This window comes from Patagioenas fasciata, chromosome 2 (assembly GCF_037038585.1).
Source record: "Patagioenas fasciata isolate bPatFas1 chromosome 2, bPatFas1.hap1, whole genome shotgun sequence".
In the NCBI taxonomy this organism is placed as follows: Eukaryota; Metazoa; Chordata; class Aves; order Columbiformes; family Columbidae; genus Patagioenas; species Patagioenas fasciata.
Window position 1 is genome coordinate 146,546,032 of NC_092521.1, and position 27,014 is coordinate 146,573,045.

Below are 27,014 nucleotides of genomic sequence, written 5' to 3' on the forward strand. Positions count from 1 at the left end.
AATATCTATGCAGTAAAGCTTTTTTTTAAGTTTAAATCTGGCCTGATTAATCAGTCTTCCACACTTCTGTCATAGCAATTTCCAGCTCCCTGAGATTTATGCATATGATCTGCCACATCTACCTGTAGATATTTATAGACACACAGCCTAACCAACAAGTAGTTAAGCTCATCAATGTACTAATAACACTCTCCAGGATGTTGATTATTGCAGTCTCACTATATTCCTCTTGAATCACTTAACTGTTTTCTTCTGTTCCTGCCTTAGATGGAAAAGCAATTTGACTAGCAAAGTTGTTTGGTTTATATTTATGTATGACTTGACACAATAACGTTCTTGTTCATGAGTAATGCTATTAGTCTGCACCATAATATAAATAAGTTATACTTGCAGTTGCAAGAGTGAAATATAAACTCTCTCTGAAGATTCAAGTGAGAACATATTCAGGTTGAATTTTTTACTAAATTCTGGATTTTATTTTTTTATTTTTAAAACAAGGCTTTTTAATTTTTTTTATGAGACAATTTCTAATGATTGGATTAGTAATGATTGAATTGTTTCCCCAACTTCAATTATTTCAAAAATGCTTGATTTACCAGACAAATTTAGCTCTTTCTGAAAATCAGGCAAACACTGTAAATGTTTTACCACAGAAATCTGATAACGTTTTGAAAATTTTGACCATATATTTAAAAATCTTTTGGAAATCCATGGCAAATGTAGAAACTTTCCAAAATAATCTATTTTTCCATATCCTTTTCTTCTACATTTCTAAATAAGTATTTCCGCTTTGTTGAGATTTACGCAAAAGTTTGCATAATGATTGCTTAACACCTCACTTTTGGTTGAAAGGGGCTATAAGGACAGGAATCACTTTCTTTTAAGGAAAATGAATCTTTATTTCCAAATCCACCGTGAATGCTTAAATAACTATGCTGCCAATCACAAATGCTTTCCTTTAAGAATTTCCTTTTGGAAGACCACAACAACCATATTACTACTATTGTGCTACCACCAGATGTCTCATAATGTAATTTTTAGTCACAAAGCCAAAAGGAGAAACAGGGGCATGTATTCTTCACCATATTCTATTCCTACACTTTTACATTATACTCTTTGACCCAAAGGACATGTTGATTGACCTAGGACAACTCTGCTTTAACTACCATTATTCTACCACATTGTTCCACAAAGCATAAGAGACCATACTTCCTAGCTCTGTCTTTTCAATTAGGCCCTGAAACATTTTGATTCACTTTGATATCATAAGCTATCCATCTGAGCTCTGAGTCCTCCTTTTTGGGATGGTCAGCACTTGTTTGTGACCATAAGCATGGTGAACACTCAATGATACACATATGTTGTTATTCTGAAGCAACGAGCCTTTTTTTCCTGTGTCTTGTTCTTTTGGGAACCTGCAGCTGTTTCAAGCAGAACTCACCTTTTTGGAGGAAGGATATCTAGCAGTGCTTTTCAGACATTTCTTGTGTGTCTTGCACCATTACCTTTGGAACAAGTCTTTAGAAAGATGTCATCATCGATTCCACTTTGGCAATCCAAACCACTTTCCAAGGATATGCCACTGACTGTGGGAAAAAGGAAGCAGGAAGCATTTAAGTTCAACAGTCTCATAGCCTTCCTGCTGAAACAACTAATAAGAAGAGAACTCTTAGAAGAAACCAGGGTTTAGGTCTACAAAGCCTTTCTTATTTCAGATTCATATCAGAGTGTTGAACACTACAGTGTCCTATTGCCCAGCGTTCTCCAACGTACTTATCCCTGCAAGGGCAATTTGCCATTTCTTATGCAACAGACTCCTCACTACTAAGCCTTTCTATAATTTCAGTCATAGAGCAAGGGCATAAATAAACTCCAGCATTCTCCCTCCCCTCAAAAGATTCTGAAGGAGTATTTCTCACCAATGCCACTGACCACCTACTGTCTACAAAAACTGTAAATCAGTTCTGGATCTTCACTAGTCTCTTCTTCAGGCATTCCCTCAGAGTTCTTCATGAACTATCCCCACATGTCAGGAGATGTTCCACAATCTTCCAGCATGACATTGACTCCCCATCAGCCTAGCCTTTGTGGAACCAGCTTTCTTTCCTTATGAGTAAATCCTTTGAACCTCTTGTGTCTTGCTTGCTGCTACACTCATACATTTTCGTGTATTCATATATACATGAAAACAACCTTCCTGGTAGCATTCGTTTCTGCAAGACACTAAAGATTTCCTTGAAACATCTGTTAATGGGCAATTCTTGTAATCACACATAGTACAAACAGACACGCAGTTAATCTCTTTCTTAAGATGTATTGTCTATTTGTATATGTATAACTTTTCCTACTATTCCTCTCCCTCAAAATCCAATCTGCCTTGTTGACATGGTCATGAGAAGGAAAGAGGAGAGAGGAGAGGAGAGGAGAGGAGAGGAGAGGAGAGGAGAGGAGAGGAGAGGAGAGGAGAGGAGAGGAGAGGAGAGGAGAGGAGAGGAGAGGAGAGGAGAGGAGAGGAGAGGAGAGGAGAAACATGGTACACTGCCTATAAATACAGGGTGAAAGCACTCAACTAGCAATTACTGTGCAGAAAAAGCCACATTGTAAATTGATCCATAGAGAGTTTAAATAACTGTTATTGTCAATTACCCAGTCTTTCTTCTAGATAAATTATCTAGAACAATGTAGTTTAGTCACGCATTCATTCTGTATTTCTAAGACAGGATGGTATCTTCTATTCTAGATATTTTAATATAGTAAACTGAAAGCAGGAAGTAGGAGACAGGACCAGCAGCTACTTCAAATCCTTTACTGTGAATTCCATGGACTGTAGAGATATCAAAAGTAGAGAACAGGAAGGAAAAGAGCAGAACACGCAAGGACAACTATCTTTAGCCATCTCTATTATTGTAAGGTGAGTAAATTTCCTTTTGTCTTTGCTTATTCCTGCGTACATTTCATTCTAGCTGTACACTGTTAACTAAGATCAGTACACTAACACTGTTGTTGCAGAGGTCTCAGACAGGACTGCATCTAACTGAAAGCAAACATTCATGTCTAAGTTCATTTCTTTAAGCAAGCCCATCTTCTGCAGGGTTAACAAAGATCTATCCAATGACATCCAGGCACAGTTCATCACATTCTAGGGCTGCTGTCACTAGCAGGTCAAATTAACAACAAGCTCATATTGTATCTCTTCATGAAAGGACATGAGCCTGATTATTGTAAATACTGACATTATCAATGCCTTAGTGTAGAGAAAATGAGTCACACCTTGACTGACTGCTGTATTAAAATAAGCATCTTAGATCCTGCGCTACATAATGTTTCATAAAAGTAGATCTGCAAACACTAGTTGCAGTTCTGTATTCACTAAGGCAGAGAGATTTTTAATGGAAATACTATAAATTGTATGGGGCTGTTCTAAAATGCCCAAACATTTAAAGTCATTGATATTTTAGAGAACTTAAAAGACTTTATCTGCATAGGTGATGTATATATAATGTGTCTTAATAGATTCACCATAAGTGTCCATGGGTATAAATTATTTATTTGCTTAGTAAAGGAGACAAAAATGTTAACAAATTTTTTGAATGCAGCAAACAATTGTGTGAAGTTAAAATAGCACGGTATTTGTATCACCTAACAAACAGGAACAGTTTTACTTCCATGTTACTTCTGATTTTGTTCTCAAATCACTTATGAAAATGGGGTAAGTGAATAACTTGATTAATGTGGAATCTAAGAAAAAAATGTAGACCATATGTAAGATGTTAAAATGAAGCAATGTTGAAGGAGAAGGAATGCTTATCTATCTGACACAGTAACTCCTAGTTCCCATCTACTTTTCAAATGTCCTTAATTAGGTCAGCTTTGTTTACCACATTATATAAAAAGAATCAGCGGAGAGCTTAGAAAGAATTAAGGTGTATGATGACCAACAGATCAGCATTATCTATATACATACGGTACATATACCACATTTTGGATTAATCAATATGTTTGCTTCTTGTACAAACTCTTCAGTCATTCCTTGACATGTACATATTTCACAGTGATGTAAAATAACACATCATTTCCATGTTGTTCAAAAAGCAAGCAAACAAATAAACAAAATTTATGCACACATTCCAAGGGATGGGTAGAAGGTGGTGCTATGGAATTATGACATTTTTCCATCCACAAAGTGAATTCAGCATAGAAATTCCTAATCTAAATTCTGTTTTCCCGAGATTTTCTGTTGGGTAGCTCTACAGAAGATTTATCTCCATGTATCTGTCTATTCTTTAATGTAAAAGAAGATGAGTAATTAAATATGAGAGTTATTTATGTATCTGCTAAATCAGAAACAACTCAGACATTAATCTTCATGCATGCTAGAATTCAGAATTACAGTTCAGGATGCTGATATTTCAAGTTTCAGTTTGTTAATGGTATATTCAATGAAGCATACAACAATCTGGATTTGCAGATGTTTATAATTTCATTTCTTGCAATTTCCTGAGGAGCTCCATAAATCATCAGAAACTTAGCTGCTCACTTGGCTCTCATTTGAAGACATTTGAAATTTTCCCTTTGAAGACATGGCTATTCCTTCTAACTCCCATTCTTCCTGTATTACCCACGAGACTTTAAAGATGGAAAAATGTATGTGCTTTCTATCTAAGAATCTTTCATTGATACAGAGTTTCTAAACTATCCTCCAAAATTTCTCAAGAATTCCTCAGTTAGGAATTAAAAGTTAGGAGGAATTTCTGTCTGAACTTTCAAAAAAGTTTCCTTCAAGTTCCTGATGGAGGATGTGTATTTTCTTTATCATCATCAATGCCATTAATCAATAATTTTTCTTTCTGTGGCCTTGCTTTTAATTTGCCACATGATGGCCTCATTTGTTCAGACAACATTTAAGTTACTCTGCATTTTCGTTTTGGAATTTTCTTCTCTTTTTCACGTATATCTTATTCAACTCTATACATACAGTGTTCCGTCTAATCCAAACACCAATATTCGTAGGAGCTTTTGGTTACTGTCCAGGATCCTCACTCTCTTTTCTGCCCAAGGGAACAGTATCACTTTACAGTCCTGACAGCATTACTACCATGTCTACTGAAGTCAGAGCTCTTAAGACCTAGACTAAGGCAGCAGACAATAACTGCTCTTCCCAGCTTGTACTGTGTTAAGCAGTCCTACTGGAGGCAACCAATTATGGTAGATAATGTTTATCTTAGCATTTAAATCAAAGACCTTTCATTTATTTCTTCCTAATTTAATCTTATTTGTCATAAAATATATTAAGATAAAGAAGAAGGTTAAATGAAAGTCTTCCTATGTATTAAAAATATTTCTGAGTATTACAAGAGCAAAGAGGTTTTAGTTTAGTCTGGATAATTTCATTCCAGATATATAGTTTGAGTTCCATTTTCCTAAGTGAATTACTTCTTTAAGAGATATTGTGTTGAATACCACTAACATTCTACATTGAATTTCAGGTGTCCTATAATTTTTAAAGAACAGATATAGAAATTTACAAAATAGGGTATTAAAACGTTACAGTTATGTTAAAGTGAAACTTTTCACCTGCAAGACAACAGGCATTTTACCATTGATGTCAGTATTTTATACTAGCTGAATTTAGTAATTCCTTCTAACAGAAGATAAAAGCATTACATAATTGCTTGATTTTGCAGCCGTGGACAGGAATTTCAGTGTTTGTTTCAATTTAACATTACCACAGACTTTAAGATCAATGTACAATGCACTTTCATGTCACCCAAATTAAAATACCAATCTTAAAAGAATTTAATTATGCAACTGACAAAACTGGCTGCCATGAGTGTACAAAGACGGTTTATCTCTCTAAGTTCAGGAAACGTCTGTTTCCAGGATGAGACTTCTTCACAAGAAGCAATACCTGGTGATTACATTCACAAAAATCATAGAAGAAAACTGCCCCGCAAACATGCTCACGTCCAAAAAAAAAAAAAAAAAATAGATAGCTACACAATTCAAACCTTTCAGTTCCCAGCTGTAGATGAAATGTAAATCAGTTTAGTTGGTAAATAGTTTGGTGCTTGAGACACAAAACCAGCCCTGACATTTCTGAGAGCCCTCATGGAGCACTAACACAGCCTTCTCTGGCTGCTCCCACTCATCCAGCTTTAGGAGTTCATGTGTGTGTAGCTGCTTGTACATCTGGGCACTGGCCGTGACTACAAATCTTATGCTGTCACCTACAAACATCAGAAAAGTAGTTGCAGTCTACCTGCCCATAACCCCCATCGGTCTCCTTCTAGTGGACAGAGTAAATCCCTCTTTTAGGAGTTTGCTTCAGGATTCCCATATCATTTCCAAAAGCAAAGTATCAGAATATTCATGCAAATAAAAGGAACTTCTCTCTCGTATTAAGTCAACAAAAGTTTTGGGCTATTGTTTTTATCCACAGCTTGGTTACTAAATACTTAGATTATATTTCAAATGTTAAGCTTCAGTATACCCACATGTCAGTAAGAAATATTACATCTGGTTCAGGAGGAATCATTTCAACATTTTCAAGTGTTTTTGCCTACTGACATCAGTTCCAGAGATGATAAATAACTGACAAATTGGCCAGTTACTTGGATTCCAGTCTATGGATTGAGACTACTTATCTTAGGCATCTGAATATTATTTTTTATCCATTTACCGTCATACATGGTAAGAAATTAAGTCTGTCATCTTAAAAGGTCCGTATTAGGAAATTCACATATTAAACGGATACTTGAACACTGCAATATCAATTTGTTCTCAAGTTCTATATTTTCCATGTTTACAGAAGTAGCTATGTTATACTATTTGGTCATAGCAAATTCCTTAACTTTACCTTATTATATCTTAATTGCGTTTGACAGCTATTTCACACCTGTTCTTCAGTTATAGCTATCTGAAAACCTGGAGTCTACATTTATATATTCAAAACCAGACTAGAGAAGGCCCTGTGCAATGTGCTCTGCTTGACCCTACTTGAGCTATGCTTTGGTGTAGATGATATCCAGAAATGCCTGCAAACCTCCTCCATTCTGTGATTCTGTGCAGGAAAAACCTTGGTCAACCATGTGGATCCAATGACACAGCTTCCGGTACATCAAAGCCATTCAGTACATCACAAGCCATATCAAAAACAAAATAATCATAAAAAGAATCCTTGAAATACTTTATGACCTTTGTTTTCATCCCCAATTTTGGCTGACAGCCTGAGCTAAGGAATCAGCCTCGGGTTGTGTCTCCCCAAGAAGAGACAGGGGTGTTTTGTCATTTTGCCAACAAGCCATCACTTCTAACAATGCATAGTTTTGACAGCATGACAGCAAGCTATGCCTTTACTCAGTGGAAGCCAGGGACTGGCAAACTTTTGTGTTTGGAATTGCAGGTAGTTATTTACAGTACAGCCATAGGAAGCTGAAATGTGGATGCTCAGGTACTGCCGTGGTTGCTTCTCTCTCCTCTTCTACAGCAGCTCTCTCCTTCCTCTCTGCCACCTCCTCGTGCAACTGCATTGCTGTAAGTCCCTCAAAGGCCACCCTGAGAACTCATCATGAAGGAGAACACTGAGTTCCTCCAAGTTCCTAAGAGTTCTCACATCACCAAACCTCATTTTGACTGTTCAAAACTTTTTTTTTAAGCTTTCCACCTCTTCTCAACCAACACTATCAAAATCTCAAAGGACCGTTGTTTCTCCAGATAAAACCACAACCGTAAAACTTTGAGGTAAAATCATTCAAGAGATAAAATATAACATAGTTTAAATCCTATTATAAAATTTACATGCATTTTCTGTTACCTATTTTAAGAGTAGGGCTAAAGAGTCTGTATGAGCATTTGTCATTAAGGAAAGTATATGATTTTCTGCAAATGAAGTCCCTCTTTTGGCCACAAGGTACCCAAAAGGGACCACACTGACTCCCATTCAGTTAGATCATGGATCGCTGAACAGTGATAACAAGAGCACCTACCCTTGAACAGCTTATGATGCATCCATGGCCCAGTGTGATGGTCTGTTGCAGGAAATGGTGCTTTTTTGGTCATCCTGATTACTTGTGAACCTTACGAGGAATGATTAAAATAGGAAGAAAGATAATTCATTTGGAAGGAGTTAAGAGGAGACTTCTCAGACACTTTGAAGAGTGACAATGATAAAACAGGCTCTTCAAAACTGTTCATCACTGGGCACTCAATTTCTGGAGGCAGAGTGTGCACACAGTCCTTCATAGACTTAGCAGGCTCCAAGGGGGCATGTGCCAGTTTTCAAAAGTAAATTGAGCAAAGTCCAGCCTCACTGCTCAGTCCAAACCAACCTACTCCTATTGACTGTTGAATAACCTTCCAGAACAGGTGAAAACACCCCTCTGGTAAGTCAGCAAGTTTATTTTGTCTGAGACAGATTATCAATGTTCAGTAGTGAATATTAAAAACCAAGTAAAAATATCCAGCGAAATTTCATTCTACTTTAAAATACATTTTACTGTTTATTTTGTATTAATTATGGTGAACTGCAGAAATTTACATACTTTGAAATGACATATTTAACAAGGATCATGCAGAGGATGCCACTGTGTGCCCTGCTTAAAATCTGGAGGAAAGCTGATTTCAAACAGCACATCAAGATATGGGTTTTCTGATTACTGGTTTTGTATTCTCTCAATTAAATATTACTGGTAGTTTTTCCTGAGGTACTTTGTTTCTCGAACAGATTAAAATGCATTCCGAAGATGAAATAAAGTTTTGCAGAAATGGTGATAGTATTGCCATATCATATCAGGACTATGGATCTGAATGCAAACGGTGAGTAGAGCAGTTGATTTCAAAATATTCCCATGAAAGGTTGGACCAGGTGATTGACTGGGGTCCCTTCCAACCTGAACTCTTCTATGATTCTGTTCTACTAATGTTCTACTTTAACTGCATAGGCTTAAATTTTACTAGTAAACAATACTCTCCTCAGTTGTATCTAGTAACAGAAAATAGTTTTCCTTTTTTGGAAAAGTCTTTGATATCCATTATTCTCTTCAGACAATACAGACAAACACATGTTAAGATAAATCCAGTTGAACCTCCCAGGTCAGGGGAAGCCTGTCTGAGGAGCAGAAAACTTCATTTGTAACTTGATGCGATGATTGAGAATTTCTTTTGGGGCTATAGAAAATTTGGCTGCTTCACTCATTCTTTTGCTAAAAGACAGTGACAGCTGTATCTGTCCTCTTCTGTCAAAAGGCTGATCCAAAATACTGAGAGAGCTGAAGCCAGAGTAGTTAAATGACAGCAAAGTTATGTGCTTCTCCAAGTTCTCTGAAGGAAGTTTAACTTTTTTACTAGAATAAAGGGCTAATTGGGGTCAGATGTCCTGCATGCTCTCCTCTCTACACCCTTTATGTTTCAAAAAAAGAAATGGATCACGGTGGAGTATAGATTCCATAACTTAAAGAACTGCATGATATTGCAATTCACTGCTTCCCATGTTACACAGAGAAACACACCTAATCCCCTCATACCTTCATGGGATAGGGTTTAGGATGATCTGAATGGGATTTCTAGGCACCAGAAACAGAACTGTGTGCATGGTAGAAGCGGAAACAGTGACTCATCCCATTTAGGATTAATTAAGAGTTTGTGCAACTGTTGACTGTCTTTGTGTCCTTTAAAATCACTTGCAACGATGACAGCAGTAGAAAGACTAATATTTGATATGAGACTGAACCTTTTAGAGCTGAGAGAAGCTCCATTGCAAAACAGTGGAAAGAGTTTGACATTTTACCTACATCTTTAAAATGTGCTGGATGGGCTTAGTTTTAACTAGAGAGCGTGGGCTGTTTGGAGGGAAAGCTGTTTATTCAGATAACAGCCTACTCATACCTCCTTTCTGATGGTTTATAGGTCAAGGACCCTTATTAAAGCTCATCTTTCTCCTTTTTCAGGCCAAAAAGGAGACGCTCAATTCTGATTTAGACAAAAAGTCTTAAAATTTTAACAAACTGTCCCAAACTTTTCCATGGAGGGAACTATGTTAATTTATCATTTTAATATTCATCAAGTTGCAGTCCCTGGCATGTCAGAATAAAGCTTACTGCTATCACTGCTAGTTATACCACACCAAAAATCTGGGAAAATGTCAGGTAAAAATAAAATACCTCATGTTTTCTCTTTGAATTTATTAAAAAAAACCCACCCACAACCAAACCCCTGTTTCCCTCTGCAAATGAGGTAGACTTTAGTAATACCTTGAAGCCTGGCTTATTTTGGAAAAAGGCAAATGAATACAAAATTGTATCATATTTTAGAGTATGCAGTGAAAATCTGTCTCACTGCAGTCTAATGATCTGAAATCAAAGTACTTAGCTAAGAGAGGTCTTTAACAGACAATTGGCAGTAGTATTAGATTAGCCCACTCACTTAGTTTTCTAAAACTACTTCAAAATATGGCAAATAGCTACCACTAGGTCCTAGCCTAGGCTAGAAAGGCTAGACAGACAACTTTAATCAAAGAACTTCCCACCTTCTTCTTTAATTAGAAAAACCTGGTATGTAAATAGGAGGACACTAGTAAAGTTTGTAAAACGACCTTTGCTACATTATCAGAGTCCCACCATAGATTTACCTACAGCCATTCTTAATACTTTTTCATGGAAGCTGTAGCTTTAAAAGTCTTACATAGTTAGCTTGTATATGGTTAGCTTGTATCCTATGGCTATACTGCACGTTGTTGGTTTGGTTTTTGGTTGGTTGGTTGGTTGTTTTTCCCAAATAGACTCTGTATTAACAATACCAAACCAGAAGATTTTTGGAAGTATTTTTGACAGTATTCAAAGAAGACATTTTTTTACAATGAGGGTAGTAAAACACTGGCCCAGGTTGCCCAGAGAAGTGGTAGATGCCCCATCCCTGGAGACATCCAAGGGCAGGCTGGACAGGGCTCTGAGCAACCCAATCTGGTTGAAGATGTCCCTGCTCGTGGCAGGGGGGTTGGACTGGATGAGCTTCAAAGACCCCTTCCAACCTAAACTATTCTATGATTCTATGAATCTATGATTACATTAGAGGTTCTTATTTTACGTTCCTGTATCTCCTCCATGCATTTGAACACAATAAGAGACAGTAGTATTACTAATACATTAGGCTTGCTTTCTTGTCTTAAGTGCTCTTCCTATTTATAATGCAATCATAATTTTTTAGCAGTGACAACAAGAAGAAATCTGAGAAACTGAATATGGTCAGCCTGTTTGCAGTGGTAAGTTTCATACTATTTGAGTGTTTAGCAATCTCAGTCTACCATAATGTGTAAAATTTGTTATTTTTATAGACATCTCTACTCATGTTGCAGAGCTATGCTAGAGGCTGCTTACAGTATAGAGAATTCGGAGCTCTGCAATGGGAAGGGAAAATGGAAGGAAAGAAAAGGCAGACACAGAAGATGGAGTGAGCTAGTTTAAAATGCTGGAGGTTTTTACTGTCACAGCTACATCCAACAGATGCTGACACAGGTCTATTAACAGATGGGTGGGAAGGGGGATGTAACACGGGCTTGGAAGGAAGGGAGGGAGGAAGGGAGGGAGGAAGGGAGGGAGGAAGGGAGGGAGGAAGGGAGGGAGCGAGGGAGGGAGGAAGGGAGGAAGGCAGGAAGGCAGGCGGGAAGGCAGGCGGGAAGGCAGGAAAGAAGGCAGGAAGGCAGGAAGGCAGGAAGGCAGGAAGGCAGGCAGGAAGGAAGGAAGGAAGGAAGGAAGGCAAAATCCCCAGCATAAGGGTATTGTATGCCAGAAAAAGTATCTCCCACACCAGCTATACTTTCATAAGCACCTGGCATCACAGCCTAATGGAATATTCTCTCAAAAGGCATTGTCAGAAACAAGGAGATCTTGGCTTTCATTTTCAAGTTATTCTTTTGCAATTGATTCTAACTTACCAGTACTATGCTAATTACTAGCTAGTCTCAGCCACTCTCCCATCTAAATTCATATCCAGAAAACAACAGGAGAGACTCACTACAGATTCTACAGTACAGTTGCATTCATTTTAAACAGATAATTTGGAAGAACACCATTTAATTTTTCTTCTTTTTATGCAGGCCACAATGTTTTTGCATTTTACATAGAGCAATTATAGATAAAGGGGACCTCAGGAGGTCATCTGGCCCAATGTTTTTCTCAAAGTCAAACCAAACAACAAAGTTACAGCAGGTTGCTCGGAGCCTCATCCAGGCAAGTCTGGAAAAATCTCCAACAGCCGCAGTTCCACAGCCTCTCTAAGCACCTGTTCCAGGGCTTGACCACAATCATCTGAAGAAGTTTTCATAACATACTGTAAGGATTGCTCTTATCACATCGTTAGTTACGTGCCCTCTTGAGGTCTTCAGATGAAACTGCACATGAGCTATTTGAGTTAGCTTGAAAAGGAAAGAACAGGGAAACTTCTATACTATTTCAGTCTCATTGCTAACTGTATTAAGACTTAACAGAGTAACTCAATTTCATGCTTAATTAGCAGAGAACTAGAGATTTATATAGGTTTAAGTCAAGTCTGTGTCTAACAGAATCTGAGGTAGCTTTAGGGAAAAATTTTCTGTTTTGTAAGTGAAAAGATTTCCCAAGTCTCCCAACTACCTTTAGAAAACTAATGCCCTTTGACCTCCTGAAGGACCATTCCAGCATTTGAAACAAAACTTCTTCCTGTGAAGGAAGCAAGAGAAAACTGCTACTGCAGAATATAGGAGCGATGACAGCTAGCATCACAGTCTCCACACTCCAAGTGCTGGCACTGTATTCAGCAGAGTTCCCATCTTCCTCCCCATTTTCTAAAAACCTGTGGGAAACTGGAAGTAAAATCTCACATACAGGAGAAAAGAAAAATACACATTGGTAATTCCTGCTTCCCCACACAGAGGGTAAGAAGGACTGAACTATTCTGACTCACCTGAAAGACCAGGGCAACCCCATTCAGTTCACAGCCACAGCAAAACCCAAAGGTGCACCCTGCAGACCCTTCCTACATGCCAAAAAGCACAGATTCCTTCATTTAAGGCATTATTTCACAGCTGTGCCGTTCAGACCATCACTTCAGGCTGAGGGAGAAAGCCCCATTCATCTTCTCTAGTCCTTTGTCTGAGTGCTCCCACGGATCACATCCACGATCTGGTCTGAGCACTGGCAGTGGGGCCAGACTTGTCTCACTCAAACCAGGGTCTCCCAGGAGCACCCTCGGTGGCACACTGACAAGGATGCCTTGTAAGAGCTATGGGATGTTGAATATGTCCACTCCATTACACATCCACAGATACATTTTTACTCGAGGACTCATACTCATTAGTATACAAGAAAGACCCTCCCTGGTTTTTTGCCCTCTTTTCTCTTTCTCATCTTCCTTATTTAGATTATGGGGATGGGAACAAGCTACAACATGTTGGCTGCTGTGAGCTAACTGTTCGTAGGCATTAATGTTCCAGGGCTTGAGAAGTGATTTAACAAACCCCTGCAAGGAGGGGTAAGGTATCTCTCAGTTTCTATGAGCTGAGAGGTCACCGTGGTGACATGACATCCCTTGGTACCTGCCTCTCTACAGGTCTAGTGATTGAATTTAAGATTTTTTTTTTACTTCAGTAGACTGACTAAAACCCAGAATGATTTTCCATTTGTATACTCATGTACAATAAAATGTATGATGAAAATCTTACTCTCTTTAGTAGACAATCATATTTTTTAAGACCATTGTTTCATGAGAAGTATTAAGTTAAAACAGAAACAGTAGAGTAGACACCATAAAATTAGAGGATTTTAATAGATATTATATTCTTAGATTTTAATTTTTTAATTGCAATTATAGTAATAAATTTAAATTCCAATTGGATGTAGTTAAATCAAATGGAAAATTTGTTTTAAACATATGTTTTTAATATTTTATTATCATTTATATTTTATGAAAGCCATTATTTTATTGTTAAAACAATTATTAAGAAGTTAGTGTTTTATGTTATGATTTTACCATTTTATATATTAATATTTTCTTATTTTACTTTTTACTGCCTCCTTTGCACTGTTAATACTGTGCTGCCACTCAAATTCATTTGCTGTAATTAAAGAAATTTTCAGCACAATTCTATTTCCACTTTCAGTTCCGATACTCTGACTGGTGGGATAGACTCTTCATGGTGCTCGGCACTACCATGGCTGTACTCCACGGAGCAGGTCTCCCCCTCATGATGATTGTCTTTGGTGACATGACAGATAGCTTCATTACTTCAGAAAACATCACTTTTCCAGGTAAGAACTGCTGTAGCTTCTAGTTAGTGCTGTTGAAACACAGCTTTTTTGCTACAAAACGTGAGGGCATTTGGGAAAAACTAAAGGGTAGAATAGCAGCTCACTTCAAGCTGTTTTTATTCTGGGAAGCGGTTTGCTTCTGTGCTGTGGGCCAGATGTGTCACTGGTCCACTCACTACTGTGAGAAAAAACAAGGCTTCAATTTGACCAGTTCTGTATTTCCTCCAACCAGTCTCCTGTGCTATTACAAACAGTTCACTAATTAATTGAAATGCCAGATTTAAAGGAAAAACTTTAAAGAATTTCAGTTAAGGTTAAGGAATTAAATAAATGCATGAATGAGAAATGGTGAAAGAAACAAAGGTTAAATGCATTGTGCTATGCCTTGAAATCAGAAGCTGTTAGTGAAAAAAAACTAAATATGTAAACTAAAATATGTAATAAAGTCTTAGTTATTAAAAAAATCAGGTGAAATCAATAACCCAGCACAAAAGTTATTAGATATTTCAGTATTTACTAACTGCTGTGTATTTTAGAAGGATATTAAAAGTGTCCCAAAGACTATGATTAAAGGTCCATTTATTTAAACCAAAAAAAAAAGAACTCCTAATACAAGCCTACTTCTGTCATTTGAACAAGAAATCTCATTCAAACACGAGGTTTCTTTCCCTAAAGAACACTTTCTCTTTTTCCCTCTAGAGTAGAGAAAGCTCTTCCAATACAACTTTATTCTACTTGTGTGACTTAAATGTAAAATTCTGATCTTGAATTATAAAAAATAGGTCTTAGAAAAATGTATTAGGAAGTAATAGAAGATGATCCTGTGCTACATGATTTTATTTCTCCTGAGATTAGCAAATCAGTTTCAGACTGATATAAGGATGAGATTACCAGAAAAATTGCTTTTCTGCGGCTGAGTGTGAGCATATAAATTACCAGACTTCAACAAGATGCACCAGAGAGCCACTTTTGTCCAAATGCCACCACCTTTCTCCTTTACTTCTAAAACGTTACTCACGCTATCTGAATGTGGAATTTCCCAAACTTCTCCAAAGACCTCTCTGGTATCTCCCGCAATCTCCCCAACACCAGTTTGCTTCTTGACAGAGAAGTAGACAAGGTACAGAGGGCAAAGAGCTGAACACCATATTCATGTTGCATGGTTCAGCCAAATGCTCTTCATTAAAGAGTATTATGCTTATTTTAGTTACCTAACTTACCTTTCAGTCATTGATTTCATAGAATCATAGAATCATTTTGGTTGGAAGAGACCCTCAGGATCTTTGAGTCCAACCATAACCTAACATGACTCTAGCACTAAACCATGTTCCTAAGAACCTTGTCTAAATGCCTTTTAAACACCTCCACTCTCTCTGAATACTTGGACAAGAATCATTGTTATCAATGCACAGAGGTATAATTATATCCCTCAAAGCATCCCCAAAAGAGTCAAATTCTTCAGCGTTGCCACCTCTGTCTCATCATTTGATTTCTACTAAGTAGTATGTGCACTGGAAAACTAGTCTAGGCTTAAATCAAGTGTAAATATAAAGTACTGTATCTAATTCTGAAAAGTTGTTATGATCACTTCCGACTGCAGAGCCAAACCAGAACAAGGCACATTTATTCTGAAATTAAAGTGCAATATACACATTCCAGAATTGTTCATTCCTGATTAGCTTCACATATAGATGAATCCTTATACAAGTTAATTACACCTTTAATCTCTGGAAACAAGAATTAATTAAATAAAAATGTGACCCCTGGACACTAAGAAGGAAGCATCTAATACCGTATTTATTAATTTTCTGAACATTACTTACTTAGGCATATACATTTGTAAGTACTCCAGAGCACTATTACATAAGGTGAGTTTTGTATCACTAGTGTATTGTTTTTATAAATATTCATTAAATCAGCACACATTCCAGAGCAAATATTGTATTTCAAATGTGGAATTCAGGCTAGCAATTGCAGAGTAGCTGAATTTAACTATTTTTTTAACTGTGTAGAATGTTCACTTCTGGCTTCAGAAAATGCTTTCTAATTTGTCGCATAGCTCCCATTCCCTTAAACATGGCTAGGTAGGCTGCTAGGTAGCCGACGGCCCTTAATCTTCATTCAGCATTGCTGGGATAGAAGTTTACAGAAGGAACTATTATCATGTGATTTAATAAAAGCAAGCTTTTCTCTAATTTTCTCTTTAGCAAATTTTTCTTTATGGAACTATACGTCAGTGAACTTTTCTATAGGAGCCTTTTCTTATGCTCTGATGGGACAGTTGGAGGAAGAAATGACCAGGTAATAGGAAGATTGTCATTCACTTCATGGCTATTCTTTTCTTGTAATAGGGCAACTGTACTCTAAAGATTGTTCTAATATTCATCCCAAGATTAATCTTGCTATAAATATTTAGTGTAACTGAAGGAATTCAGGTTTTGTTATGTTTTTAGGCAAACGCCATTGAGTCACGAGCATCTTCTGTTTCCCTACTCTAATCCCAATCTGTGCCTGATGGCTCCAGCAAACCTACAACCTTTCTGCCAAAAGCTCAGAGAGAGGGTTATTCCTCTTCTCATGTGTCAGGATAGCTCCTTCTCCTCCCATGCCAGTTCTCATGCCTTTCTCTCAATACATGCTCCTGCTCCTGCTCTTCCTCCTTGCACACATCCCTCCCTCCTTCTCCTCCCCTTGCACTCTGGCTCCTGTTTTGCCACCAGCCCTACCTGCCTGGCAAGATGGCTTCTCCCCTTCCTGCCACAACCTTCCCCTTCACTGTTTTCTTTTTTCTCTGCTGCTTTCCTTCCTCTCTCCATAGGTAACCACCATAACAGAGTAAGGCACAGTCCAATGCACGAATTGCTGCCACTGACCTGGTCCTGGGGCAGGTCCTGGGTGCAGGATCTCTCACGCTTGAGCAAGGGCTGTCCCAGCTCTGCAAGGGTTTCTATAGAGATCCCCTGTTTCCTCCTCTTTGGCTTTCTCATTTCCATCAAAAACGCAAATGTGTTAACTGATGCATAACAAATTCCCTAAAATGTTTGAACTGATCACATGCAAAGCCCTCAAACTACTTTATGTTCTCTGCAATTAAATGGCACCAAATCAGTTACCAAAGTCAACTAATTACTTACAATCTCTGAACCACACTTTTTTACATTAGTTTATAAAGTTGTTAAAGGACAGTACCCTGGACACCCTAGTAATGGTATGAAAACTGTGGGTACTGTTTTTACATTACTCCATCAGCTAGTGAAGTTTGTATCCAGTTTTATGGGGAAAAAAAAAAAAAAGTGAAATGAAATTTCCTGTAACTCAGAGAACCTACTCCCTTTCTTCCTCTCCTGTGCAAAACTCTCAACACCAAAAGCTCATTATACCTTCTTAGGCAAGCCTCCATGTTCTTAGTGCACAGGATCACATGTTAAAAATTTGTTGATAATAAGTGAAATTCTGAAAGACATCCCTTAAAAACAAACACCTTGTAGTCTATTGGAAATAGAGCAAATGAGAGTATTATGAAGTCACACATGACAGAGTTTCCATTAAATTACCAGTTTTTCAGATAATAATAATAATGATTGCCATCGGGAAGGTAAATCAAGTACTTTTTGGTACCCTTTACTTTCGCAAGGACAAAGAACAGGCAGTGAAGTTGAGACATGCCAAATTTTAAAGTGAGAAAAGAAATGCTTTTTATATAATGCCCAACAAATCTGCAGAGCTCATAACTAAAAGATATAAATTAGGTCAAGATCTTACTATGTATTTTTAACATTTTCTGATTGGACAAAATTGAAATAGGAACTGAGATGTGACAGATGGACAGATTAAACTGTCTAACTGACAAGATGTTTCATGTTAATCTAATAATGTTTTTTCACAGTCTTCTAAGGTGTTAAGCACCAGCTAATTTCAGAAACAGGCTGTGGCAACACATGGTGTCATCGTCTGAGCGATTTCCAGGTTTTATGGGTGGAGGGGGGTTGTTCTCTTTTTCTTACACTACCTTTGATGATAGAATGCAAACAATTAAATTTCAATGTCACTGTCTTTACCTCATTAAATAAAAGTGGCTATCCTGAAATCTAACTTATTTTTGCTATTATATCAATTAAGCATTTTTAAAATCCCTGTCTTAATTTTCATTCATTGTGGGAAGTGTTTCTAAGAGTAAATATGCCATTTGAAGCTAGTTTTTTTACTTTGATGCCTTCATGGATTTTGAGAAATCACTCTTTTTTTTTTTTTTTTTTTACTTTATGGAAGTTGTGAAATAAGTTAGCAAGATGATTCTGAAAGAACTTAAAAAATACTAATTTTAGTGAAGATAGAGAAATGGCAGCTAGTCCTATTTGAAATAGAATTAATTCAGTTTCCAATCTTTTTGTTTTCTTTCAGATATGCATATTATTATTCTGGAATAGGAGCTGCTGTTCTTTTTGCTGCCTACATGCAAGTTTCATTTTGGACGTTGGCTGCTGGCCGGCAAATAAAAAGAATCAGACAAGAGTTTTTTCACGCTGTAATGAGACAGGAGATTGGATGGTTCGATGTAAATGATGTAGGCGAACTTAACAGTAGACTTGTAGAGTAAGTGTTAAATATCAGTTAAATGCTGAGTATTTATTCTAATTATTGATAATCGGTTGTAATACTTCCCTCAGAGCAATGTTATCTTATCTTACTAAACTCCTTGGTATGCTATGCTATTATTTATATGGACCCTGAGATGTGTATGGATCATTTAAATGGAGCCTAAGGAAGAGATGTTGGACAACGTTGCTGCATGTCCTCTGTGGCTGCAAACTTGTAGCTGTGTTGAATTGCAGATGTTAGAAATGTGACAGAGCACTGAAGAAGTGTACTGTATCTGAAGAGCTCGTTTCTGCCTTTTCCACAGTTCCTTATTTGTTTGGATATAATTTGGTTTTTTTTACAGTGACATCTCCAAGATTAATGAAGGAATAGGGGAAAAAATGGCAATGTTCTTTCAGGCAGTGGCTACTTTTTTCGCTGGGTTTATAGTTGGTTTTACAAAAGGCTGGAAATTAACACTTGTGATTCTGGCACTCAGTCCTGTTCTGGGATTCTCATCAGCTCTCTGGGCAAAGGTAAGCAAAAAGAGTGAGTTTTCCATATACTGGTAAACTGCATCTTCGATAATCCCTTTTGGTATCTGTAAGACTTAAAATACTAACTAGATCTCAGTGAATTTAGACCTTGCTCACAGGCAGAAGGGAGTGAGTAGGTGCATGATGACACTGGTACAGCTGAGGGAGATCAATCCCTCCACCATGGACTCAGCTATACTGATGCAAAGATTGCTTAAGTGTAACATCCCCTCCTATGAAATGGTAAACAAGCGGTACCTTTGCCTTCTTCACTGGACTCCATGATAACTACACCAAAACAACCCAGGGCTGTCAATAAAAATAAATAAATAGAGAAATGAAATAAAATGGCACAGCTGCGGTCATTGCAGTTCGGACAGTGAGTTCGGGCAAGAACCTGCAGTAAATCAGGTTTCCTTTGATAAGGCCCATCTGTGGGCTGTGACCCCAAGCTGAGGAGGACAGTACCCCCACGAACAGCACAGGGACACGGGCAGACACAGCTGGGCATTTGGCATACCGTGAACCCTGCTCCAGGTTGTCCCTTTGCTGTTTGCTCAGCTGCCAACAACTTACTGAAAACAGCACTCCACAAGCGGATGCAGACCACTTGGAAAGAGACTTAATCTATAGAAATGTAATTGCTTTTGGCTAGGACTTTTAGAGGGGCATTGGGTTGTGGAGTACCAACTGGCTACTGAGTTTCAGTGACACTGGCCAGCCTTGCCCTTTCAGCTAAGATGAAAATCCCAACCCTATTTAACATGTGCAGTCCCTAATACTTCAAAGCACATGAGTATTCTGCTATAACTCCATCTCCAACCTGCTGTGTGTTGGCAGCATGAGTGTTCCCATGCTCATCGGGCAACTAATTGTCCTGACACAAACCAGAACTGCCTGACTCTGGTGGTACAAATATTTCTAAGTGTAATGGATCTTAGTCACCTCCTCTGGCTTTCCAAAATGATGAAAGTACAGAAGAACTGAAAATACAACCTCATTTTTTGACAGCAGATAACACGCATTTTTCTGGTTAATGTATTTTATACAATGCTAGCATTTTCATGATGCCCTTCATCAAACTTCTGCTTCTACACAGATAATTTCTGCATTCACTAACAAAGAGCTAACTGCATATGCAAGAGCAGGAGCTGTTGCAGAGGAAGTTCTGGCAGCAATTCGAACTGTGGTAGCATTTGGAGGACAGAGAAAAGAAATTGAAAGGTGAGAATAAAGTTTCCATATGTTGGTTGTTTTTATGACAGTGACGTAAGAGATTGTGAATGCTTTTATATCTTTGCTGCTGATTTTTTTTTTTATTTTCTCTATTTTTTTAATTAGTTTCAAAAAGCACCATAAAACATGCAGAAATGCAGTCCCTTCCCCAAAGATAACGTTGTCTTACAGGCCTCATAAGCTGAATGAAAGTTGCAAGCAAAAAAAAAGCAGGCAGGTGGCTAAAAAAGACAATTATAAGACTAAGGTCACAAACCAAGGTCATTCACGTGTATTTATTCATATTATACTATGTAATATAATTCTTGTTATCTTTTTGATCTTTTATCTCAAGATAACCATCATGATGACAAATACTGTCAGGAATTTTTCAAACTCAAAGGTCAGTAACAATTGCATCACTCACAGGAAATATCCACCATTCCCTGACTTGTTTCTCCATTTATGTTCCAGCTGCCAACGCTGCCCATTTCAGGAAGCTGAAAGAAGTACTTTTTTACATGCCCAAGTCACTCTGAGACTGACTGAAGAATTCATGTTGTCAGCTTGTGGGGTATTATAGCTCCCCACTGAACATTGCTGTCTTGCTTCAAGCAGTTCCTTAACTTACTGTTCCTTTATTATTTTACAACTACTGCTTAATTAACAATTTATCCTATGGCTTTAGGATAAATTGGCATTCAATGGAATTAACGATGTCCCAATAGATTAGTTTTACTGTGTCTCACCTCTATAGAAAAGGCAGTATTAAAGAAAAGTAATTGTGTTAATCCTTCACTTTCATAATCCATGACACACTTTCATTTCTCATAATTTTGTATTATTTTACTTTATTTCCTTTTATTTCTGATTTTATTGTTTTCTTCATTATTGGTTTGCAAGATTTATGAGCTGTTTTTGCCAGGATACAAGACTGTAGTGTCTCAGGTTACTGTTTCTTTTGTAATGCTTCAGTTCTGTGGCTCTGTTCACAATTCGAAAATTATCACTAGATGTCTTTACTAGTGGACCACTGTTATGTTTGTCAGTTTATTTAATACTCTGAAACAAAGAGTTCATGATCGACATGACAGATACACTCCTTCCTTACTGCTTTCCCTCTCAGGTCAGATGTGATAATTAAAATACCCCCGTTCACACTGGTCATCCTGCTTTGGCACTATGTACATTTGTGGGGGTTTTTTGAACTTGAAGTTGAGGATGAGCTACAGGTTCATAGCTATCCCCAGTGCAAGTATAATCTCAATGCTTTTGAATTTCTAAATCCCATGAAACCGAAAACCTTTGTTCCAGGCCTTTTTTGTGCATGTCTTCAATTACTTTAACTGATTCAACCTGCAGTAATTTTATCCCTGATTTTTATCTATAACCAGCTTTATCTTAATAGCCTTGAACTAATTCTGAAAAAAATCTTCTTTTGTTTGTTCAGTGACTATTTAGAGAAACTTCTCAGCTGTCACCTCCTGGAGCACATGGGTCATACAACTATTTCTGGCATTTGATTCTTTACTCTGTATTTATGATGTGTGTCTCACAGTTGCACACTTCAGACTGAATTGTTCTTTCTGCCCATGTCTAAATCAAATGTAGACTATAATATCTTTTCTATTCATCACTAAAGAGATTTTGACATAAATTGAATTTCTCCATATCACCATTTCTCCTTTTTTCTTTACAGTGAACTGCAACACTCATGCAACAGTTATCCCATCCTTGCTACCTTTATTTCTGATCCAATGCCAGTATTTTCTTTCTCTTGTTATTGATTTTTCTAGTCCTGTACATCAGAACTGTTTTTGGAATTTATGTGAATCTCTCCCAACTGTTACACTTTATACTCTCAGAAAGTTTCTCCTCAATCCTAGGTGCCTCCTATGAGCTACTCAGATGAAGTCTGCACATCAAGAGGAGACATCTTTCAGCCAGTTCTTCCCCTAGCTAGACACTGCTTACTTTTCTTCATAGCACCAGTAATATTCACTCACAGGTGAAAGATTCCACTGAAAAAGATTAAAACTGTCTAATACCTCATCACAACCTTTTTCCGCTCATCCAGGACTTGTTCTAGATGATAAAACTGATCAGCTCAACCTGTCACAACATGCAAGAGAGTCAAAATATTTTCTGCTCTCTTAGCAAGATCTTTCTCAGGGTTCAATTACTGTTTACAATAATATTTTCTATATCTTTGATGTGTTTTATGGGAAATTTATAAATATACACAATGAAAGAAAGTAATTTCCTGTATGCTCTGTTTGTTTGTTTTTCTTTCAGATACCAAAAAAAATTAGAAGATGCCAAACGCATTGGTATAAAAAAGGCTGTTTCAGCCAGTATTTCTATGGGTATTGCTTTCTTTTTGATATATGCATCATATGCTTTGGCCTTCTGGTATGGAACCACTTTGATACTCTCCGATGATTATACACTTGGAACAGTCTTTACAGTATGTATTCATCAGTAACTGAACAACATTTACGAAAAATACTGAACTGATCCTGTATAATCTTATTGGAATATGTAACATCAGATGTTAAGTGAGATTGAAGTTAGCTTTTCAAACTACATTTTTCACTGTTTCATTCCTGCTAACAAAACCAAAACCATTACACTTCTTCATACTACCAATATTTTTGTAAACTGGGTAGCAACATAAAAATCACTGTTTCAAAGTCACTTGTTAAAAAGCCACCTCAGCTCAATAATAAATTAGCTCTTAGTTTTTTATTCAGTCACACCAGATCTTTGCTAAAGGACTGAGGCATAACTTCTAGGAATCATGATTCATGCCAGGTGGTTGTATTCTGGGGAGAAAGGCCGGGTACCAGCTAGCATTCCCTTGTAACACATTCGCTCCTGTCTAGGTATAGTTCATTTACCTACAGTTTTTATCTCACTGATATCATGTTGGACCTTTTGCTGGAGGCCTTGGGGTATGATTGAAGGTTTGATCCTGGATTGAATTAGGGCTTCTCACCAGAAAAAGGTGGTAGAATCAATAGCCTGTCTGAAGTGCATCTATATGAATGCACGCAGCATGGGCAACAAACAGAAGGAGCTGGAAGCCCTTGTGAGGCAGAGAAACTACGATTTAATTGCCATCTCATAAACATGGTGGGTTGACTCTCATAACTGGAGTGCTGCATTAGACAGCTATAAATTCTTCAGAAGGAATAGGCGAGGCAGGAGATGAGGTGGGGTAACTATGTATGTTAGGGAGTGTTTTGATTGTCTGAAATTTGATGAGGGTGATGATAGGGTTGAGTGTTTATGGGTGAGAATCAAGGTAAAGGGCAACAAGGCGGACATCCCGGTGGGGCTCTGTTACAGACCACCCAACCAGGATGAAGAGTCAGATGAAGTATTTTTCAGGCAGCTGGGAGAAGTCTCCCAATTGCTAGCCCTTGTTCTTATGGGCAACTTCAACCTACCAGATGTCTGCTGGAAGTACAACACAGCAGAGAGGAGGCAGTGTTCCCCAGGGCCCAGAATTGCAGCCAGTTCTGTTTAATCTCTTTATCAATGATCTGGATGAAGAGATTGAGTGCACCCATAGTAAGTTCGCAGATGACACCAAATTGGGGGGGAGTGTTGACCTACTGGAGGGTAGGATGGCCATACTGACGGATCTGGACTGGCTGGATTGTTGGGATGAGACCAGCTGTATGAGGTTTAACAAGGCCAAGTGCTGGGTCCTGCACTTGAGTCACAACAACCCCAGGCAGCGCTATGGGCTTGGGGAAGAGTGGCTGGAAAGCTGCTTGGCGGAAAAGGATCTGGGGGTGTTGATTGACAGCCAGCTGAACATGAGCCAGCAGTGCGCCCAGGTGACCAAAAAGGCAAACAGCATCCTGGCTTGTATCAGGAATAGTGTGACCAGCACGACTAGGGAAGCGATTGTGTCACTGTACTCAGCACTGGTGAGACAGCACCTTGAATCCTGTGTTCAGTTTTGTGCCCTTCATCATAAGAAGGACATTGAAATACTAGAGACAGTACAGAGGAGGGTGATGAAGCTGGTGAGGGGCCTGGAGCACAAGTCTGACTGAGGAGCAGCTGAGGGAACTGGGGCTGTTTAGCCTGGAGAGCAGGAGGCTGAGGGGAGACCTTATCGCTGCCTACAATGACCTGAAAGGAGGTTGTAGCATGGAGGGTGTCGGTCTCTTTTCCCAAGTAGCAAGTGATAGGACAAGAGGAAATGGCCCCAAGTCGTGCCAGGGGAGATTCAGCCTGGATATTAGGAAACATTTCTTAAGGGAAAGGGTTGTCAGGCATTGGAACAGGCTGCCCAGTGAAGTGGTGGAGTTACCATCCCTGGAGGTGTTTAAAAGGCGTTTAAACAAGGTTCTTAGGGACATGGTTTAGTGCTAGAGTTAGGTTATGGTTGGACTCGGTGATCCTGAGGGTCTCTTCCAACTGAAATGATTCCATGATTCTACGATCACAGTCACAGCCTGCCTGCTAAGGAGTCTACATCTGTGATAGCTCAGCAGCTCTTGAAGCCAACCTCTCTATTATGTCCAGGCACCAGGGTCTCCAGCAAGACCTAAGAGTCCTTGAAGAGCTGCTCATTAAATTGTTCTGACTTATGACCAGGTCGGTAAGTCTATTATGTGGCCAGCAGGACCAGGGAAGTGGTTGTCCCCCTGTACACACCACTGGTGAAGTCCCGCCTCGAATCCTGTGTTCAGTTTTGGGCCCCTCACTACAAGAAAGTCATTGACATGCTGGAGAGAGTCCAAAGAAGGGCAACAAATCTGGTGAAAGGTCTGGAGCGCAAGTCTGATGAGGAGTATTTGAGGGAACTGAGGTTGTTTAGCCTGGAGAAGAGGAAGCTGAGGGGAGACCTTATCGCTCTCTACAACTACCTGAAAGGAGGTTTTTGCGAGGTGGATATCGGTTTCTTTACTCAAGTAGCAAGTGATAGGATGAGAGGAAATGGCATCAAATTGTGCCAGGGGAGGTTTATGTTGGATAATAGGAATAATTTTGTCACAAAAAATCATCAAGCACTGGACTGGCTGGCCAGAGAAGTGATTGAGTCACCATGCTTAGAGGTTTTTAAAAGACATGTGGATGTGGTGCTTAGGGACGTGGTTTAGTGGTAGACTTGGCAGTTTTAGGTTTACGGTTGGACTTAATGATCTTAAGGGTCTTTTCCAACCTAAATGATTCTATGATTCTATGATTTTGTCCTCTCCAGGGCAAAGCAAGGCAGGTGAGCTTGTGCTACCAATACCCTGCAGAAACCAGATGGGAAGGACCTTTGCTCTCACGTCCCCGATTAAAACAACTGATGGAGCAGGGAAAGCTGGAGCACCTGCAGCCAGGCTTGTGCTTTACCTTGCAAGCAGCACATGGCTGTAGAGCATGGGTCATGGCTGGTCCTTGCAGATGACCATACTCACTGTCAACTCCTCTAGGCCCCTAACAATTTAGACTGTAATAAAAGCTTGATCTAATACTTAGATATGGTTAAAATAAAATGCAAATAAGTCTTCATTCTCAACATCTGGAAGGCATGGCAGAGTTTCATGTATTCAGAAAAAACACCCAAACATGAAAAAGTTGAACCCAAGGCTGAAAAACAGTAGATTAGAAATTAGTCTGCTTTTGACATGACAAGCAATTTCAGTTTCAGACAAAGAAGTTTCCAGTTTCCTCAAACATTTGATTCTGTTCTTGCCAGTACTACACCGAAGTAGATCACTGTGCCTTTACCTTTTGGGTTGAATTACTCCTGGTTTTATGCTATATGAAGAATGAGATTTTCTTTTATGTTTAATCATAAAATTAACTGATGGCTAATTTTTGTACAAGTGGAATTAGAAACATCCTTCTGACGTCTATTGTCACTCTAAAGAAAAATCCCAGCCATCAGCACATCACAATATCCTTCTTACAGTCCAGTTCTGGAAAAAGGGGATTTGATTCCCTTTTTTCCTATAAATGTTTACTTTTCGTTAAATGATTACCACCTGTTTAATTGCTGCTTTGACTCTAGATTACCTCATATTGCATAGCATGCATGAAACTACTTGAAACAATGATATCTAATATTCTCAGATAAATGAAGCTATCTAATTAGACTTATTCATTCCTAGCTACCTATTATGTGTTTGGTTGTGCTGTTTTGGTTTGGTTTTTTTTCTCTCTTTAGGTCTTCTTTTCTATATTACTGGGAGCTTTTAATGTCGGACAGACTGCACCAAGTATGGAGGCTTTTGCCAATGCAAGAGGAGCTGCTTATGCAATCTTTAGTATTATAGACAATGTGAGTATCTTTGTCATGTCTGTCATCCGAAAGAGTTGAACATCTGACTTATTTTCTGAATTAAAATTAGCAATTATGTGTACAGTATCATAGCATTTCAAAATTCTACCTATC

General features: G+C 38.3%; 1 protein-coding gene across 4 annotated transcripts in view; it reads left to right on the plus strand.

Annotated features, from left to right (window-relative positions):
- Positions 1 to 2,773: 2,773 nt before the first annotated feature.
- LOC136097939 (phosphatidylcholine translocator ABCB4-like) overlaps positions 2,774 to 27,014 on the plus strand; it is a 54,889-nt gene continuing 30,648 nt past the window's right edge. The window contains exons 1-10 of one of the 4 annotated variants that reach the window (XM_071805176.1): positions 2,774 to 2,911; positions 8,723 to 8,814; positions 11,200 to 11,254; positions 14,129 to 14,276; positions 16,484 to 16,577; positions 18,678 to 18,869; positions 19,219 to 19,390; positions 20,490 to 20,614; positions 22,901 to 23,072; positions 26,787 to 26,900. In XM_071805176.1, coding sequence (XP_071661277.1) covers positions 8,729 to 8,814; positions 11,200 to 11,254; positions 14,129 to 14,276; positions 16,484 to 16,577; positions 18,678 to 18,869; positions 19,219 to 19,390; positions 20,490 to 20,614; positions 22,901 to 23,072; positions 26,787 to 26,900 — 1,158 coding nt within the window. In that variant the 5' untranslated portion in view covers positions 2,774 to 2,911; positions 8,723 to 8,728. Of the gene's footprint in view, positions 2,912 to 7,997; positions 8,382 to 8,722; positions 8,815 to 11,199; positions 11,255 to 14,128; positions 14,277 to 16,483; positions 16,578 to 18,677; positions 18,870 to 19,218; positions 19,391 to 20,489; positions 20,615 to 22,900; positions 23,073 to 26,786; positions 26,901 to 27,014 lie in introns of those variants that run through there. The other 3 variants (XR_011737755.1, XM_065830872.2, XM_071805177.1) reach the window with 3 other exon arrangements.